This window comes from Lipotes vexillifer, unplaced genomic scaffold, assembly GCF_000442215.2.
Source record: "Lipotes vexillifer unplaced genomic scaffold, Lipotes_vexillifer_v1.1 scaffold110, whole genome shotgun sequence".
NCBI lineage: Eukaryota > Metazoa > Chordata > Mammalia > Artiodactyla > Lipotidae > Lipotes > Lipotes vexillifer.
The window spans coordinates 1,587,925-1,606,063 of NW_006791887.1; the positions used below are offsets into that span (position 1 = coordinate 1,587,925).

Sequence of the window (18,139 nt, forward strand, 5' to 3'; positions counted from 1 at the left end):
CTGGAGGAGGTGATAGAGCAGATCAGGAGGATTTTAGTGAGTGGGCAGTGAGGTCGGAAGGCACAGGAGCATACAAAGTAGTCTGGGGTGGATGGAGCATCGTGAGGGGAGGTGTAGGGACCAGGGCCAGGTCCTGGAGGGCCTGACTGCAGGATGGAGGGATTTGAATTGTCGCTGGGTAGCGGGGAGAGCCGTAGAAAGAGGCCCACTTTCAGCGGGGGTTTTCAGAAAGATCCCTCTGGTTGCTGTGTGGACTGACTGGGGCAAACTGGAGTCAGAGAGGCTGCTCAGGGGGCTGTGGCCAAGGTCTAGTTGAAGGTGATAGAGCCCAAACAGCTGCGAGGTGTAGAAGGCAATAACAGGTTCCCTATCTGATTGGTCTCTTCCAACAACAGGGAGCTCACTATTTCTTGGGTAGCAGTCCTCTCCTTCGGGCAGCTCTGCCTGGGAGAACGTTCTTCCCTAGGCCAGGCTTCAGCCTGCCTTCCTGGGGTAGTAGGTGGGTGCAGGGGTTGGGAAGATGTGATTCATTGTACTGGGGGATCCCAGGAAGATGGAAACTTGGGGGAGAATGTGGGACTCCGAGTTCAAGCTGAGCTGAAGGAGCTCTCTGACCTGTCTGTGTGACTGACCCCTGCCCCTAGGGCAGGTTTGAGTATTACCCTCAGGGTGCCCTGGCTATCTGTGGCCAAACTCAACGAAGCTCTTTAGCCGGCAGAGCAAGCACAGAGATATTTACACAATTGGCATATATTTTATTATTTTTTAATAAAAGGCAAAAGAGTACATGAGTTGAGGATTAAAGGAGTGAAGAAAAAAAAAAAGGAATGAAGAGCCTATTTAGAGTCTCCCAACCCCCATCCCTAAAACTGTAATATCTTTTATACACACACACACACACACACACACACACACACACACACAAACACACACACATATATATATATATACACTTTTTTCTTTCTTTTTTTAAAGAGCAAATGTGAAACTTATGACCTGGACTTCACCCCACCCACCTCATGCCTCCATTGTGACAGAAACACATCACTCTGCTCTTACTTATGTATGAATAGCCAGAGCTCCTCATCTGGACTGTGGTCCCCTCCTCCTAGCCCTACTCATATTCCCACCCTACCTCCCCCAAAGCCTATAGAAGCCCCCTATGTAGAAAAAACAGCAGACACACACATACTAAGAAACGCATGTACCTGGACCCTCCTCCACACGGAGCCCCTGAAACATGCAGACCCCTGGGGCTTTCCTCACTCATAGACAGACACAACACCATCCCTCCCTCCCTCCGGGCCTCCCCCCACACGCCCACAGATAGAATCCTTTCCACTTGGTCCTTTGCCCTGAATATCTGGAAAACCACACACACACATGCACACATCTGCTGCCCATTCTCTCTCTTTGGGAGACAAAGGACTAGATTGGCCCTACTCCCTGTGCCACCAGCTTACAGGCAGTGGCCTGCGGTCCTATTGGGTCCTATTTCCTCCAGGATGGAAAATCCTGAAGGGGGCTTTCTAGAGGGGCGGTGGTAGACAAGGAGCTTCTTAGCCTGGGAGGGGGGTCGTGAAGAGGGCTTCTAGGAAGCAGCCCCTGCACAGTCAAAGGATGCTCATGAGAGGGGGTGGGGGGGAGGCCCCTGCCCATTCACATCTGCCCCTTGTGCTTCACGTGGGACAGCTTCACATTCTCCTCATCGGTGGAGGGTGGAGGTGGTTCCAGGTGGCAGCCAATCATGAGCTGATACACGAGGACACCCGCAATGGAACCCAGGAGTGGGGAGATGATGGGCACCCACCACCAGTGGCGGCCGGTCCTGGGGGCAGACAGATGTGGTCAGGGACGCGTGGGGCAGGGCAGAGGGGAGACGGGCTGGCGCACGCTGGCGGGGACTGCACTCACGTGAAGACTTCCGAGCCCCAGCCGGCAATGGCTGTGAAAAGGCGAGGGCCGAAGTCCCGGGCGGGGTTGACGGCGTAGCCAGAGTTGAAGCCCATGGACGTGCCGATGACCAGGACCACCAGGCCCACAGTGAAGGCCTCCAGGCCACGCGGGACAGGGTTATTGTAGGGGTCCACAATGGCCAGCACACACACGATGAGGGAGGCTGTGCCAATGAACTGGGGAGTGGGGAGAACAGGGTGAGAATAGCCCCCATCCACCTTCCAGCTTCCCTCCACTCTCAGAGTCTTGGCATCTCCCGTGCTCTGCTCTCCAGAGCAGTGGTACTAAGACTTTTGCTGGTTAAATTTGCAGATTCCTAGGAATCTGCTCTAGACGAGGAGTCCTGTCCCCCAGCCAGCCCATGAGCAACCCAAGGCAGCCTGGTCCTCCTCCCCGAGTTCCCCTCACTCACCCCCAGCCCATACCTGGTCGAAGAAGCCATTGACCATGTCCAAATGTCCAGAGGGGTAGGTGGCAAAGATGCCAGCTGTGCCATTGGGGCCCGAAACTATAAGCTGGTTGTTGGCGAAGGCCCAGATTGCATCTGGTCACAGATTAAACATCAAGTGGGTGAGGGCAGAGGTCTGAGCCCCATCTCCCCTCTCAGGCTGGGCCCACCCTCCCAGAGGTCACAGGTGAGTGTGATCGCTGCTTTATTACCCTGGAGTCGGGGGTGGGAAGGTGGAGGGGTGGAGGGCCTGACTCCATTTTTGCCCGACTCATTTCTTTCCCCTCATGACCCCCACCTGGGACCTGTGCGTAAATGAGTCATAAGCCCGGGGCCTGGGCAGGCCCCAGCCATCTGTCATCAAAAGGCCTGGTGCCAGCAGGTCCCAAGCAGAGGGAGGGGGTAGTGGAGGAAGGCAGGGTGGGAAGCCTCACCATAATACAGCCCAAAAACGATCCCGGCACCCAGGAAGGCTCCCAGAGTCTGAGCCATGGCGTAGATGGGCAGCTTGATCCAGGGCTCACGTGCCAGGAAGCACATAGCAAAGGTCACGGCAGGGTTCAGGTGAGCCCCTGGGCAGAGGGGAGATGGAACCTATTAGCCCCTGCCTGCCACAGTAGGGAGGCCAGGATTCCCCCGCCCCATACTCCCACTCTCTGGCCTGGTGAGCAGGGATGCAGAGAAGGGTTTCTTGTACAGAATGGTGTGTTGGACTATGTAACAGGCCAACTCGACTAATCTCTGATTCCGAGGTGAGAGTCGAAATTTCCAAGTATCAAGTTCCTTCACCACTCTTCTCTTCCAAGGACCCAAAGCTAAGCCCTGGCTATGCCTTGTTCTGAGATGACCTCCACTCCCACCCTATTCTCCAGCGGGACACCTTGTGGGAATGCTGTGGAGGGGTGATGGCTGAGGGTGGGGTAAGGCCTTACCAGAGACCTGGCCAGCGATAAGGATGCCTAGGGTGACGGCGAAGCCAAAGGCCAGGTTGATGGTGAGGAAACCACCGTGGGTGCCCCGGCTGAGCACGACCTGGGCCACAGAGCCACAGCCAAACAGCTGTGTCAGGAAACAGAACAAAACAGGGAGGGTGAGGACCAGTGAGTCTCACTCCAGAGGGCAGGGATGAAGCCAACAACCTCCCCCTGCCTTCATGGGGAGGACGGGAGGGCGAGAAGCCCTTTCCTGGAATTGAACCCCTCCTCCTCCTGCTGCAGTTATACCCCGCAGAAGAAGCAGACATGGCCTCTTAGCCCCAATGTCCCAACTCTACTAAGAACAGTGTCCTATGGAAGGGACTGGAAGCAAAGTTTGCAACCTTGAGCCCAGAAGATGGCTGAACCATCTCCACTGATTTTTCTTGACTCTCAGTAGGAGTGGGTGGAAGGGGACACTCTCACCTGAGCAGTTCCTCCCCCAGCCCTTCAGGCCTGGCCCATAGGGGTGGGAAGGCTCTCACTCATCCCCCACCTGCAATTGCCTCCCTCTCTGCCCCAAAGAAGAGCTGAGGGGGAGAGGGCACAAAGAAAGGGAGGAAGCCAGAGGTTAGTTTGAGTCCACTTCTCCTGAATCTGGGGTGTCAGAGCTCCTGCCTCTCCCTGCTCTCCCTCTCAGGATCTTCAGCCTCCTTGACCTGTTCCTGACCCAGAGCCTCCTCTCTCCACTCACCCTGACCTCCCTGCCCTCAGAGGTCCAGGTTCCCCACTCAGATTTGGAGGTCCCAAAGACAGTGATCTGTCTAGTCTCACTAGCCATAGTCCAGGACCCCCAGAGCAGTGGAAGTGGGGAGATTGGTTCTAAGTTTTCTGCTGGAAATTGGGGGGGGGGGGCGGGGGTTCAAGGGGACTGTGATCTGTCTAGTCTCACTAGCCATAGTCCAGGACCCCCAGAGCAGTGGAAGTGGGGAGATTGGTTCTAAGTTTTCTGCTGGAAATTGGGGGGGGGGGCGCGGATTCAAGAGGACTAAAATCTCTGATGTCCTGCAAGTACAGAATGTGCTATTTGTCGGTTCCCCTTGTTCAAATGTAAAAATGTTTCTGTACTAGCTCCTCTGTAAAGAGCCATTGCCCTGAGCCCCCAAAGTGTCCCCCGAAGCTGCTCCAGCCCTGCCCCAGCTCTCCTCTCCCACCTCTCCGTAACTAAAGTCTTTATGCCTATCCAGCAGAAATTTTCCAAAACCTGTGCTAAGGGCCCTCGTCACTTCTAAAGGGTCAGTGTCCTGCTGTACTGGGTGGTTAAGCATTTTGATTATCATCCTTCACGAAGACCAAGAGATAGTGGGGAAGCCAGCAGCAGTGATGCAGGGCAAAGGTGTGCAGGCAAGTGAGAGCAAAGGTCAGAGAGTGTAAGTATGTATGTGTGTTGGAACAGGCACGTGAGGGTCTGGGGCACCCTGCCCGGCTTGGCCGGCCCTGGCCTCAGCTCCTTGCCTGCCTGAGGCCCAAACCTGGCTCCATCCCAGGAGGCCTTGGAGGGAGAAGCTGTCAGAGCCAGTTCCACCACCTTGAGACTCATCTTCCTCTTCCTCTGGGCTCACTCTCCCTCTCCTCACCTTACTAGGAGCCTCAGAGAAAGAGGCTTCCCTCGCCTGAAAGCCAGCCTTGCTTCTGCCACTGCAGGCTCTCGGTCCCCAACCCACGGAGGTATGCAGGTAAGCCCTCACCGACCACTTGGGTGTCTCTCGGGCCTGGCCTCTCCTCTTCGGGCACTGACACAAAATGCCTCTAAGCCACCTGAGCCTGAACGCCTTCACAGACATAACACACTCCTTCTGTGGTCAGGGAAAAGCCAAATGATCCTGGGGCTCAGCGGGAGGCCTGACTGCTCCTTTGGGGGAAGGCAAACTGAGACTAGGGAGGAGATAGGGAGGCCCCTCTGTGAAGGGAAGACAACTTGCTCTGTTCTGGCTGCTCTCAAACAGGGGACTGGACTAAAAATCAGACAGGGACCGGGGGACACACGGCTCGGGGGCAGGAGGAAAACAAGCGTCTGCCCCTATTCCCTTCTTGGCACTTGGCACTGGGAGAGAAGAGAGGCAGATGACTGGGAGGTCTACTAGTCTGCGGAGGGGGTATGGATAAAGTGCCCCACCTGGCTTCCCCCCTTCTTGTTCCTGGAAGCCAGAGGTGAGTCCAGCTTTCCTCTCTCTATAGAATCTGCTCCACCACCACCACCCATTTAGGGTGGGCCATCCAGCCCTACTTGCCCCTAGTTAATCTTGCTAGTTCACAGGGGGCCAGCTGGTCTGTGTTACCTAGGGTTTGAAAGTGGGACACGGAGTACCCCATCCCCTGCAATGGAGCAAATGAACCCAGACGTAACCCAGAGGGAAACAGGTGTAACCACAAGAGTGACTGAAAATCTGAGAGTAACTGGGACAGGAAATGGAGCCCATAACTGGTGTGTCTGTCAGACCCAAGAAGTGCAGTCACCCAGGAACAACCCAGACCCAAACTGGCATAACCAGGGCATAACTGAGACTGGGGAGTAACCCAGGCAGGGAAGCGTCCCCCTCAGAGAACCTGTACAGTAACTCAGGCCCGGGGAGTAAGTCAGAGAGCTTCTGCATGGAAGCTGACAGCATCTGTCTGGGAGTTGCTCAGCACTAGGGGAGGAATTTTAATGACACCACGTCCTTTGTGCCTGGGGCACAGCTGCCTTCCACAGCCTCCTATCTTCAGGATCCTCCCTCCTTCCCGCTTGCTGTTTGCTGTGTAGCCCCCACTCTCTGCCCCCACCTGTGGCAAACTGTCCTTACAGCAGGGCAACTTTTGGACTTTCTGAGGCTTAATTATTCATTAGGGGCCAGGCATCCAAAACCCAAATAACCCAAGAGAGACCCATTTGCCACTGCCTCCACTGCCTCCCAGGGCTGGGACTCTAGGAACCTGGGGAGCTGTGGAAGCCAGAAAGGGCTGGAGGTCCCAGACTGCAGAGGTGACTGCTGTCCCCAGCCTGTGGGCTGGGTCACTGGTGAGAGGGTAAAGGATCAGAGCTGTCACTGGGGCATAACAGCTGTCATTCTGGCAAGGGTCGGAACTGTCAGTCACTGAGGGGTTAGCGCTATGGGCGAATAGTGCTCCGGAAGGGGTCAAGTTGGGGGCGAGGGATCAGAGCTGGGAGAGGGGTCAAGGCTGTCTTAAAAAACACAGACCCTCTGGTGAACAGAGGGACTGGGGAGTGTGGGGCTGGAGAGAGGCTTCTCCCTCCACTCACCACGAGGATAAGGGTCCCCAGGCACTCAGCCAGCGCCTGGCGAAGCAGCTGGTAGCGGATGTGGAGCATCTCCCCGCAGCGGGACACCAGCTCCTTTTGTCGACCCATGGCTGGGGCAGGCGGCGGTGCTGTCGGGCGGGCGGCGGACGCAGCAGCAGTGGCCGTCAGCGCCGAGTGGTGCCTTTTATAGGAACCGGAGGCACGCGCCCCGCCCGCCGGCACCGCCGCCTGCCGAGCCGGGTGCCGGCCTCAGGAGGGGGCGGCCACCCCTCACTGCTCGCCTAGGGAGGCTGGAGGGGACGCTGGGTTGGGGGGACGCTGATAAGGAAGGTAGGGGTGTGTGGTGTGAGGCGGCTTTAGGGCTGGTGTTGGCCCCGGGGAGGAGGTGTGTGGGGGCTGAGACCAGACTGCGGGATTGTGGAGTCTGAGAGCCGATGGTGGGGTGTAGGCACGTGCAGGACGGGGGCTCAGGGGGGAAAAGGAGCCGCCAAAGAGACCTCCTTGGGCCACTCGCAGTGAGCCTCGCTGCCATCTTCACCACGGTGGAGGGGAGAGGAGACATGTCAGAAAGGAAAGGAACTCTGCTTAATGCACTGTGGTGTCCTAAGTGGGAGGGAAACCCAAAAGCGAGGGGATATATGTATAAGTATGGCTGATTCATTTTGCTGTGCAGTAGAAGCTAATACAGCATTGTAAAGCAACTGTACTCCAGTAAAAATCAGCTAATAAAAAAAATTTTTTTTTTTTAAAGAGAGAAAGGAAAGAAACTAGCCCCAGCTCTACACGATGGTTGGACCTGGCGTGTCCGCAGTCAGGGGCCTGGAGGGAGGAAGCTGTGGACCCCAAGGGAGAAGAGACCCTCTCAGAGTCCAGACCCAGGTGGACTCAGGAACACAGGTGCTGAGTTCCAGCCAGAGTACACCGGCCCTTGTTTCTTGCGCAGTTAGTACGTGTCACATGTTGCATGTCTTGACCCGCTCCGTTCTCAGCTGTGTCCACACATGACATCTGTCCTATGTGCCTGATCACACTTTCTGGGCATTTTTCATGGCTTTGCTCATGCATGTTGAACATGGCCGGGTTAACAGAGCTGTCACACGTGTACCTGCGTGCATCTTGCACATGGCTCCAGAGGCTGAGCTGCAGTTGTCCTGACACGCCACAGGCCACATGCTTGCCGGCAAGGTGAGTTCCAGCTGGTTTGTTTTTTGGTTTTTAATATTTATTTAGTTATTTATTTGGCTGCACACTCGGATCTAGTTCCCTGACCAGGGATCAAACCCCGGGCCCCCTGCATTGGGAGGGCAGAGTCTTAACCCCTGGACCACCAGGGAAGTCCCGAGTTCCAGCTGCTTTTAACCCTCACCTCTCCCGCTCTGGCTGATCTCTGACCAGGGGTAAGTCTGTCCCTTTAAGAGATTAAGCTGGCTGAACTGAGGGTGTGTCAATCCCATCTCAGGAGAGGCATGGGGCAACCCTGTTCCCTATGCTGCATCTGATAATTGGGAAACTGAGGTCTGGTAGCCTGGGCCTTACTCCCACAGGACTGGAAGCAAATATGCCCTCACCCCAGTCTCTAATGGCAGCTTTGCCAGGGAAGAGCACATTTTCCAAAGGGACTTAATCCAGGTGGGCTAAGGTCCCAGGGGACTTGTCCCTTGAGGAATGTCTGTCAAAAATGAGGGCTCCAGAGGCGACTCATGCCCAAAGAGATAGGGTTTGGCAACACACATAGGTAGATTCACAGGTGCACATGCAGGTGTGCAGCACACACACCACCCCCGAGGCTGGCAGCCATACTTGCCTATAGACCCTGAGCTTTGTTCACATGCTCCCGGGATCCCATTGCCCATGAGAGCCTAGCCATAGGCTCACATATATATGTAATCCCCTCACAAGAGGTCCCCCATGACCCTTGGCCCAGGAAGAAGCACCATACCCCCTGAACCCCACGGGCTGGGAGGGCCCAGGGTGAATCAAGGAGCCATCACTGAGTGCCTGCCGGAGGTCTCACTGCCCATCTGTGACTCAGGACAAAACCTTAGACTCCTGGTGCCGGAGCACAGACTGTGGGAAGGGGGGAAAGCTCCCCACAAGACTTCACTCTCTTCTCCCCACTCCCTGGTATGCTTCTCAGCCCCTCACTGCCCCAGGTGGGGCTGCACAGGGCAGGAAGTGGCAAAGTGGTTCCTCAACACTGAAAGAAAGTAGGGAACCCCACCCCACAGAACCCCATCCTCACTCCTGCTGGTCCTGGGCCTGCCAGCAGCCGAGCCTGGCCTGGAAACTGGAGAAAAACAGGGGCAGCTCCACCATGAGCAGGCAGAGCACACACCTCCCCCCGGCCCTATATACACGTGTTTGCACTCAGTTCACATAGGTGTTCACATGGGCTTCACCATGAGGGAGCAGGTCACACACATAACTGGATCTGTGTATCTTGCAAGTAGCATCTATTTACACATGTGCACATGTGTGTACATGCTCACCTATAATCTGGGGCTGCAGCTCACCATAGAGCATCTTTGCGACCTCCCATTTCCCCAGTGGATGCAGCGCCATGCTGAGGCACATGGCTTGGCAAGTGGAACGAGAGCCAGTTCCCAATGCCCCCTCACTCCAAATCAAGGTCCAACTTTCAAGACCATGACCCCATATACTCCCACCAAACTGGTTCTTATCTGTAACTAGGGTGTACACACATGTTCATACATGTACACACCATGCATATTGGGATGGGTTAGGGTTGGAGCTGAGGAGGTATGGGTAGGGCTTCATGCTTCTTAGTGGGCCTGAGGGACCCTGCCTGGAGGAGGGGGAAGGATGCAATGCTTTCCAAGGGTCCCTTATTCCTGTCAGCCCCCCTCGGGGCATCTGGGAATAAGAGGGGTCAGGGCCTGAGGATGCTTGTCCAGAAGCGCTGGGCTGGCTGGCCTGAGTCTGGGGGGCTGAAGCAGGACCTCATTGCACAACTGGATGCAGGTGTTGGGGTGAGGGGGCTCATTCTCATTGTAGTCAGTGTGAATGGCGCCCCCAGGAGCAAAAGATAGAAGGAAGCTCAGCTTCACAGGAAGAGCCTGAGCTTGGTGAAGCAGGCCCTGACCCTGAGTCACGCGGCTTACCCAGAGCCATCTGGGCTCCCTCCTGTGCTTAGGGAAGGAAAGCCTGAGTACGGGCTGGGAGCCAGCCTGCCTGCCTGGGAGCTCCAGGACGAGGCACATGTCGAGGCCGTATCTCCTCCCACCACATCTTGAGCAAGGTCCGTGTCTAACCTGTGCAGGAGGGCTGAGGGCAGGAGGGCTGTGCCCAGGAAGGGGACTGACAGCCGATCCACCCCATGGGAGGCTGTGACTCCTTGAGGTCAGAAGCTGGGGGAGTGTGTTCCCAGGCAAGGGAAGGGCTGAAGACGCAAGTGCCAGCCTGTTGGACCAGAAGGACTGGCTGGGGCCCTGTAAGGGGCAGGAGTGGCACGCCCTTCATTTCCTGTCCCCCAAACTCTTTTTGCCTGTATGAGAGCAGCTTGAACCAGCAGAGGAGGAGACATGGGCCTTGCTGTTGGCAAGTGGAGTGGAGAAGAGTGTAGACATAGAAAACAAGTCATACTACAGTCCCCCGGCCTCCCTGAACCCCTAACCTCTTCCCAAGCATTGGAATGGGATGGGGGAGGGGCTGACCAAAACAGACATACATACCTTTTTCAAGTTTAGAAAGTACTTCCTGGGGCTTCCCTGATGGCACAGTGGTTAAGAATCCACCTGCCAATGCAGGGGACACGGGTTCGAGCCCTGGTCCGGGAAGATCCCACATGCCGCAGAGCAGCTAAACCTGTGCGCCACAACTACTGAGCCTGCACTCTAGAGCCTGCGAGCCACAACTACTGAAGCCTGCATGCCTAGAGCCTGTGCTCCATAGCAAGAGAAGCCACCGCAATGAGAAGGAGCCTGCGCACCACAACAAAGAGTAGCCCCCGCTCGCTGCAACTGGAAAAAGCCCACACACAGCAACAAAGACCCAAGGCAGCCAAAAAAATAATAAATTTATATAAAAAAATAAGTAAATAAAGTAAAAATAAATAAATTTATTTTTTTTTAAAAGTACTTCCTCCCATTTGTGAAACAACCCCCAGAAGTGGGTGTATACTTTACCCTTTCACAGATGATAAAACTAACAGTTGGAGAGAAGTCACTTGCCGTTAAGTGTTTTGGTTTTTTTAAATAAACTTATTTATTTTATTTGTTTATTATTTTTGGCTGCGTTGGGTCTTTGCTGCTGTACGCGGGCCTTCTCTAGTTGCAGCGAGCAGGGCTACTCTTCGTTACAGTGCGTGGGCTTCTCACTGCAGTGGCTTCTCTTTTTGTGCAGAACGGGCTCTAGGCGCGCAGACTTCCATAGCTGTGGCACGTAGGCTTCAGTAGTTATGGCGCACGGGCTTAGTTGCTCCGTGGCATGTGGGATCTTCCCAGACCAGGGCTCAAACCCATGTCCCCTGCATTGGCAGGTGGATTCTTAACCACTGCGCCACCAGGGAAGCCCCCCACCCCACCCCGTTAAGTGTTGAGCTGGATTCAAACGCCATGCGGATATGGAGGAGACGTGAAGAGGGCAGGGAGGCCAGGGAGCCACAGGTCCCTCCATGCTTCAGCACCCTGTCTAGAGGGTGCCCCACTCTTAGGCCACTGCTGGATGCTATTTCTGTTTCTGGGCCTTGAGAGTCGGGGGCTGGCTCTGGACAGGAACGGGGAGTGGAGGGCAGAGATGAATCACCCTCTTATGAGCATCCCCAGACTGGGGGGTGGGCAAGCAGTTCCTCCTGCTGCACCAACAGTCACCCCCTGTCTCCAGGCAGTCGGGATGCAGGAGAGCCTGTGAACACAAACCACACCCCGGGGCACCTCCGGCCAGATGTCCAGCTGGAATTTGAGAAAATCTACCTTTTGACCCATATCCTGGGGACTCTGTGTTCACCTTCTGGTGTCACCCTGAGCTGCCCTTGGCACCCTTTGAGGACAGCAGAGGGTCACAGAGAGGAGGCAGAGGAATGGGACGGGAGGCCTAGGCCCTGTGCTGAGGAAGAGCCCAGAGCCACAGGGCCTGGGCTGATGGGGGCAGAGCCCTCCTATAGACCCAGAAGCTCAGCTCCAAGCCTCGCTTGGCCACTGACCAGTCAGGTGGCCGAGCCAGCTCCCTTTCCCCGCCGCTCAGTTTCAGTTTCATCAGTCGCCTGCAGGTTTCAGGTGGAGTCCCCTCCAACACACACACACCCAGGGCCCCTGTAAGAATCAGACAAGATTACGGATGTTTCAGGCTTTGAAAACTGTATTACAGTCAATGTAGAAGGAAAGGTTCATTCCAGAAGCTGCCTCGTTAATGAGTCACGTTTCCTCCTGTATGAATGTCGTGCGTATCCATGTGCGTTGTTGGCTCTGTGTATGCATGTACCCATGGAGGTCTGTTTGTACATGTGGGCGACCCTGGGGTTCTGTGTGCATATCTGTGTGTATCCCTATCTGGGCTTGGCTGTGGGTCTGGGTTCAGTATTTATAAAAGCCAGAGATAGGAGGTGGGGATCTGTTGAGGAGTCTGGAGACAAAGTGACCTGGTACACCATGATGAGAGGGTTTGGATTTGGGATTTAGGAGGCAGAATGGGCAGGGCAGGTAGGCAAGAAGCTGAGGTTGAAGGCAGGCGGAATTGCGTAGACAGGAACCTGAATCTGGGTGGGGCCCAGGACAACTGCTCTCTGAGAGGCCTGCGGTCTGGAGGTGGCTGTGGGAGGACAGGTGGTGGAAGGCTCTGCATCTGGTGTTCCAGAAAGGTGATGGGTATGTATGAGCCCCAATATACTCTCCCCTCATCCAAGCCCAGTCTGGGTGCTAATTACAGGGCAGCCACCCACTGCTGGCCCTAAGGGAGAGAAGTCTCAGGGGAAGGATCGAGAGGAGAGGACAGCCCGAAGCAGGAGATTCTGCAGTCAGACTTCAGGAATGACTTCCTGAGCATCTCTAGACCTTGGGGCAGTGGAGAGGGAGACTGGGGAAAGGCCAGGATATCACATCTATCTTTTTCATCCAAACCATTTGGTCATCAGGTGGAACAGGATCTGGGTCTCAATGCCCCTCAATGACCCCTCAGTCAGGGTCCAACCTTGGCCTCGTCAGTCTCTAGGAGACCCCAGCTCTGTTCTGTGGAGGTTTCTAGTCTGGGAGAACAGAGGAGAGCTCCCAGACAGGGAGACAGAGACATAGGCTTGCGGTGGACCAGAATGCTCACGCTCCCACCCGCTACCCCTATCCTTGACCTTGCTCCCCTGGGTCTAATAACAGCTTCATTCTGCTGCCTTGCGCAGAAGGGAAGGGGCAAGACTGGCAGTCAGCCCAGGACAGGGGAGGGGCCCGGCTTTTCACTCCTCCCCGCCTCACTGGAGAGAGCCAGAGCTCCGGCCTCTCTACTCTTTTATTCCTCATCACCCGACCCCTTAGCCCCAGGAAAGCCCAGGCTCAGAAGCAAGGCCTGCAGCCAGGATACATAGATTCTCTGTAACTCCCTGTGTGACCCTAGACAAGTTCCTACACCTCTCTGGGCCTCTTGCAAACCAGAAAAATTATCCTCTCCATCCCTCTTCCAGAAACTGAAGTGGGAGAGGGAAGTGAGTCTCCCTCTGGGTTTGGAACACTCTTGTCCCCCTTAGTTCCCCCAAGATGCCACCTTCTCTCTGCAGCAGAGAGATGGGCAGGCTGGCCTTTCCTGAGGAAGGTGGGGGTGACTCACGTGCCCCAGGCTTCTCCTCCCCTTTATCTTTATCGCTCACCTAGATTAATCTGTGACTCACAAAGCGAGTACCAGATGTTGAGGGGGTTAGGTGCATATTTATTGGGGTGGAAGTGGTGGGCCTCAGACTAGCCCAATCTGACTTACTAGGTCAGGGATGGAGCAGCCCTCAGGATTTCACTGAATGTAACCTGCTGCAAGGACCCCTGGGCTTTGGGGTCTTTCTCTTTTTCTCCAAAGTGAGGAGCTGGGCAGAGGAAAATAGGGTCTTCAGCTAAAAGGATTCTGGTTTAGAGGAGGTTCTCAGCTAGCACAGCCCGAAGAGAGGACCCTTTGAGAATTCACTGAATGTGACTACATAGAGAGGCTTGGGAGGTCTGACAGAACTGGGGAAACTGAAGCCCCAAGAAGGGGAGGCCTTTATTTACATCCATTTAAGTTTATAGGAAGGAATCGAGTTCCTGCCTCCTGAGAGCTTTTCCTCCTGACTTGCTCTTTAAAAACAGAGCAGATTTTGCCTTTAACAGCAACCCAGAGCTGGAGGCAAAAACCTGCACAAGCAGACTACTATATACAGATGTGCACACACCCGACTCCAACACACACAGAGCAGACAGATCACACCATACATCACACACAGCCTCCCGCCCCATCCATGTCTACCTGCAAACGCAGAGGCCCACAGGGGCAGCCACACGTGTGGCGGCGCTGTAACACACATCCCCCTGCACATCCTCGCTCCAGCAGGAGTTCCTCCTAGGCTCCCGTCCTTCTCTTCCCCTGAGGTTCCAGCTCCTCATGTCCCCTCTCCCCCAGGGTCATGTTAGACCACACCAGCCTCCTCACCTACTTCCCAGAGAAAATCCAAGGAAAACAGGTTGGAGCAAGCATTGAAATCGGAGCCTGGACTTCGTGCTCCCCTCACCCCACACCCCAAGCTGGAGCAGGGAGTGCAGAAAGCATGGCAGATGTACCTCCTTGGGCTTCTGAGTCATCTGCCCTCTTCCCTTGCCACACTTGGCACCTGACAAAGCCATTATCATGGCTTCTTTCTTTTCTTTCTTTCTTTTTTTTTTTTTTGGCCACACTGCATGGCTTGAGGGATCTTAGCTCCCTGACCAGGGATCAAACCCATGCTCCTTGCAGTGGAAGCACAGAGTCCTAAGCACTGGACCGCCAGGGAAGTCCCTATCATGTCCATTTTTTTTTCATGCCCATTTTAAAGATGGGGAGGTTGAGCCCAGCAAGGGGAAGTGACTTGCCCAGGACCACATGGGGAGGTAGCAGGGCCAAGGCTCATTTCCCCTGATTGGGACTGGTATCTGCACTTCTTGGAGCCACGAGCTTACCTGGGGGCAGATCCCACACGCTCCCTGCACTGGAGTTGTGAAGGAAGCTACGAGCCTGAAGCTGACCCTGGGATGAAACGGGATGGTTTGAAACCAGCCTGTACCCCCTGCCCCTCCCCAGAGTCCACAGAGGGACTGCCACATGTGAGGGACTAAGAAAAAGGAAAGCTGAGAAGCCAGGGACGACCACAGCGCTGGGACTGCATCTCTTGTATCTCACTGAAAATACAGCCTGGCACACTGAGGTCTGGAGTACATGAATGAATGGCACAGGGAGAGAGATGGACACAGACCTCAGTTCACACAGCCAATCAGTGTATTCCCTATACTAATTTCAACCCCAGGCCAAGCTGTCCCATGACAGTGACAGGCAGGGACTGGCGTCGGTTCACAAAGACTAACAGAATTGGGACAAAATTGGAAACCAGAGTTCCCATGTGTGGCTAAGCATCTTGAGGATGAAGCCAGATAGCCAGGCATCCAAGTCCCTCTACAAACAGGCCCCCACCTGCAGCTGAACTTGACCTCATTCAGAAAATGAGGATAACAAGGAAAAGGGCTGGTATGATTATATGATCAATTTCCTTATGTAAGATATGGAAAATAACAAAGGGTATCTTATTAGGCAGGCACTCAATAAACCTTTTTTTGTTTTTTGGCTGCATTGCATGGCTTGAGTGATTTTAGTTCCTCGACCAGGGACTGAACCCAGGCCCTCAGCTGTGAGAGTGTGGAATCCTAACCATTGGACTGCCAAGCAATTCCCAACATCAACTTTTTCTCAAGCCTTTCACCATCAAAACCCTACCCATTCTAGGCAGAGATCACAAACCATGATTCTCTTTTCCTTGAAGTCTTCTGGTGGCCTGCCCTGTCCTCCATCTGCCTGGGCCAGGTGCCCCTTCTGCACACACCTGTATCCTACTTGGGCAGGGCACTGTACTAGGTGCCATGAAATCTGTTCAAATATGTTTCCTGCCCTCAAAGAGCTTACATTTAGGAGACAAGGTCAAAACCATGCGGAAAAGGCAGACAAGCCAATAACATAGAGAAATTAAATGATTTAATTTTAAATCACAGTTTAAAACAAGAGAGTTCATGCCACTGTACGTGACTGCAAAGAGAAATGAACAGGCAGTAATTGCTCTAATGTTTCAGAGTAGAGAAAGCGCACCTTAGGCTGAGGGCGAGGAAGGGCTTAAGGAGGAGTCACTGAGCTGAGTCTGGAAAAACAGCCAGGATTAGGGAGAGGCTGCTGCAAGCGGGGTGTGGACCAGTCTGAAAGGAAGCAGCACCCCCTCCCCCAGGGCACTGGGAGCTCCTGGAGAGCAGGTCTTGGGTCCCACTCACCTCTGCACCACCACTGCAGGAGCACAGAGCCTGAGGGGCTCAGACACCGGAGGCCAGGGCAGCAATCAGTGCTTTCTGCATCTCTCCTGGATGGGGGACCACCAGTCCCCCTCACCCCTTCACCCACCCGGCCCCTTCCTTGTCCCCACCCCGGGATGCAGCGGAACCAACACAGGAGGGCGTTGTGCCCCTTCAATGCGGTGTATTCATCCCACGTAGCCCCCTCTCCACTGCTCAGTGCTGGTGCTCTGTGACTCTCAGGGAGTGCCACACCTTCTCTGAGCCCCATTTAAAAGGCCTGACGATGCACCGAAGGGCATACTGAGGTCGAGGCACACATCCTGGCAGAGGGGTGGGGACAGAGCCTCAGCCCTGGGCACACAGCCTCTTCTCCGGGCTTCTGGGAGCAGCCTGGGAAGGAAAAAATAAAAAAAGGGCCAGGCCAGGCTGACAAGTAGATGGATCTCCTGGGTTCATTCAGTGTCCCCTCTGAGCTGGCGCCCAGTCCTCTTCTGGTCAGGACAAGGGGACTCCACAGGACACCATGGCCCCTGCCCCAATGCTGGGGCATCAGACAGAAAATTGGGACAGGGCTTTGTTGGGGATGATTCAGCATGCTCAGGCCAGCAAGCCCTCCTTGGAAGGTCCATATGCAGCAAGGGTGGTCAAGGCATTGACATCTTGCTCCAGAGGTCTGCAGTCCTGTTGTCCATCTACAGCTTGCACCTGGGCTGGAGGTCACACGGTCCACCTCTCACTTCGGGCCTCCACAGCCTGGACTAGGCCTTCGCCCAGGATGGCAAAGTCCTCCAGGATGGCTTCTACATTGGGCACCATCACCAGCTCCCCACCCTGAGACACCACCATGCGCCCCTTTGTGTTGGAGGCCTGAAAGAATCAGAGAAGTGTAGATGGAGGTGTCACGAGAGGCACACGCAGAGACACCAAAACACACGTTTCACACCTGCCACTGGGTCACTCGTGGAACCACACACAGACACGCGTGCCCATGTGGAACACATGTACACACTCAGGAACAGACAACTGTCCCCAGCCAGCTCACCTTTAAGGGCTGGGGCTGGAAGCTGGTGGGCTTCCAGAGGACACCGATCACCTTTCCACCATGTTGGTCATAGAAGAAAAGGGCCAGGTCCCCAAAGGCCTCCTAGGAAAGGGCAGGACAGAGACAAGATTACAGGTGGACACCTGAGAGCCACCTCCATGGCCCCAGCTCCATCTGGATGTCCCCTGCCAGGGTCAGTCAGCCCTTGAGGACCTACCCTGAGCTGCGCCAGGTAGAGCTGAGGAGGATCGTAGCCCAGCACGGGCATCAGGGAGGAGGGCCCCGGCTCACTAAGCAGGCCCCGGCAGAAGGAGGCAGCTGGCGAGTCCACAGCCTGGCGGTGCCGGGGGATGTGGCGGGGAGACAGGCGGATCAGCACGTCGTACATGTCCAACGGTGGCCGGAACACTGTCTGAGGAGGGGTAGGGGGTGCTCAGCAGTGCCCACTTGGGAGCTGGGAACTGGACCACAAACCCCTCCACATGCCCACTCTGGTTCCCTCCTTCCCTTTTGTCTGACCCACCCATTATGGGCCCAAATGCTCATTTGAAGGCAGGAACAACAAGACCCAGCTGGTGGCAGCTTGGGTCCCCAGGAGGAGCGTAGGGTAGAAGCGCGAAGCCAGGGCCCCGACTCTCCTGCAGGCTCCCCGACTGCCAGGCGCCGTGGGCAGCTGCAACGCCTTCTCTGGATTCAGTCTCACCAAACAAGGGCCCCTAGAGCTCCAGACTTCCATGGAGCCCCTGGAGTCCCCAGAGCCCCTGGAGTCAGTCTGGGCCCGGGGCTTACCCTGATGTCCCCAGGACCCCGGGGATCCATTAGCTGCTTCTCTAGGACAGGCAAGGCCTCAGCTGCCAGGACCATGAGCTGGTGTAGGATCTGGGGGGCACACATACATCAGATAGGTCACACCTGACCACAGGTCTCTCATAGCTCAGGCTGGGCCTGCTTTTTCCTTGGGGGAGAAAACCACACATTTGGGAGCAGGAA

At 55.3% G+C, this 18,139-nt stretch overlaps 2 protein-coding genes across 3 annotated transcripts in view; both read right to left on the minus strand.

The window, feature by feature from the left end:
• Nucleotides 1–933: 933 nt before the first annotated feature.
• On the minus strand, nucleotides 934–6,758 carry AQP3 (aquaporin 3 (Gill blood group)). The gene is made up of 6 exons (XM_007464950.1): nucleotides 6,620–6,758; nucleotides 3,337–3,463; nucleotides 2,839–2,976; nucleotides 2,382–2,500; nucleotides 1,915–2,132; nucleotides 934–1,828 (listed from the first exon to the last, which is right to left on the minus strand). The coding sequence occupies exons 1-6, from the start codon at nucleotides 6,725–6,727 to the stop codon at nucleotides 1,660–1,662; spliced, it is 879 nt and encodes a 292-aa protein (XP_007465012.1). The 5' UTR covers nucleotides 6,728–6,758; the 3' UTR covers nucleotides 934–1,659.
• Nucleotides 6,759–16,824: 10,066 nt separating this feature from the next.
• Nucleotides 16,825–18,139, minus strand: part of NOL6 (nucleolar protein 6) — an 11,437-nt gene continuing 10,122 nt past the window's right edge. The window contains exons 23-26 of one of the 2 annotated variants that reach the window (XM_007464951.1): nucleotides 17,939–18,036; nucleotides 17,367–17,561; nucleotides 17,150–17,251; nucleotides 16,825–16,974 (exon numbers count right to left, since the gene is read on the minus strand). In XM_007464951.1, coding sequence (XP_007465013.1) covers nucleotides 16,825–16,974; nucleotides 17,150–17,251; nucleotides 17,367–17,561; nucleotides 17,939–18,036 — 545 coding nt within the window. The remainder of the gene's footprint in view (nucleotides 16,975–17,149; nucleotides 17,252–17,366; nucleotides 17,562–17,938; nucleotides 18,037–18,139) is intronic. The other variant, XM_007464952.1, reaches the window with a different exon arrangement.

Coding starts and splice junctions, on each gene's coding strand:
- AQP3 (XM_007464950.1), bottom strand. CDS start 6,727: ATGGGTCGACAAAAGGAGCTGGTGTCCCGCTGCGGGGAGATGCTCCAC. Junction 2,977..3,336: donor TATCGCTGGCCAGGTCTCTG/GTAAGGCCTTAC, acceptor CCCTCTGCCCAG/GGGCTCACCTGAACCCTGCC. Junction 2,133..2,381: donor TCAATGGCTTCTTCGACCAG/GTATGGGCTGGG, acceptor CCCACTCCCCAG/TTCATTGGCACAGCCTCCCT.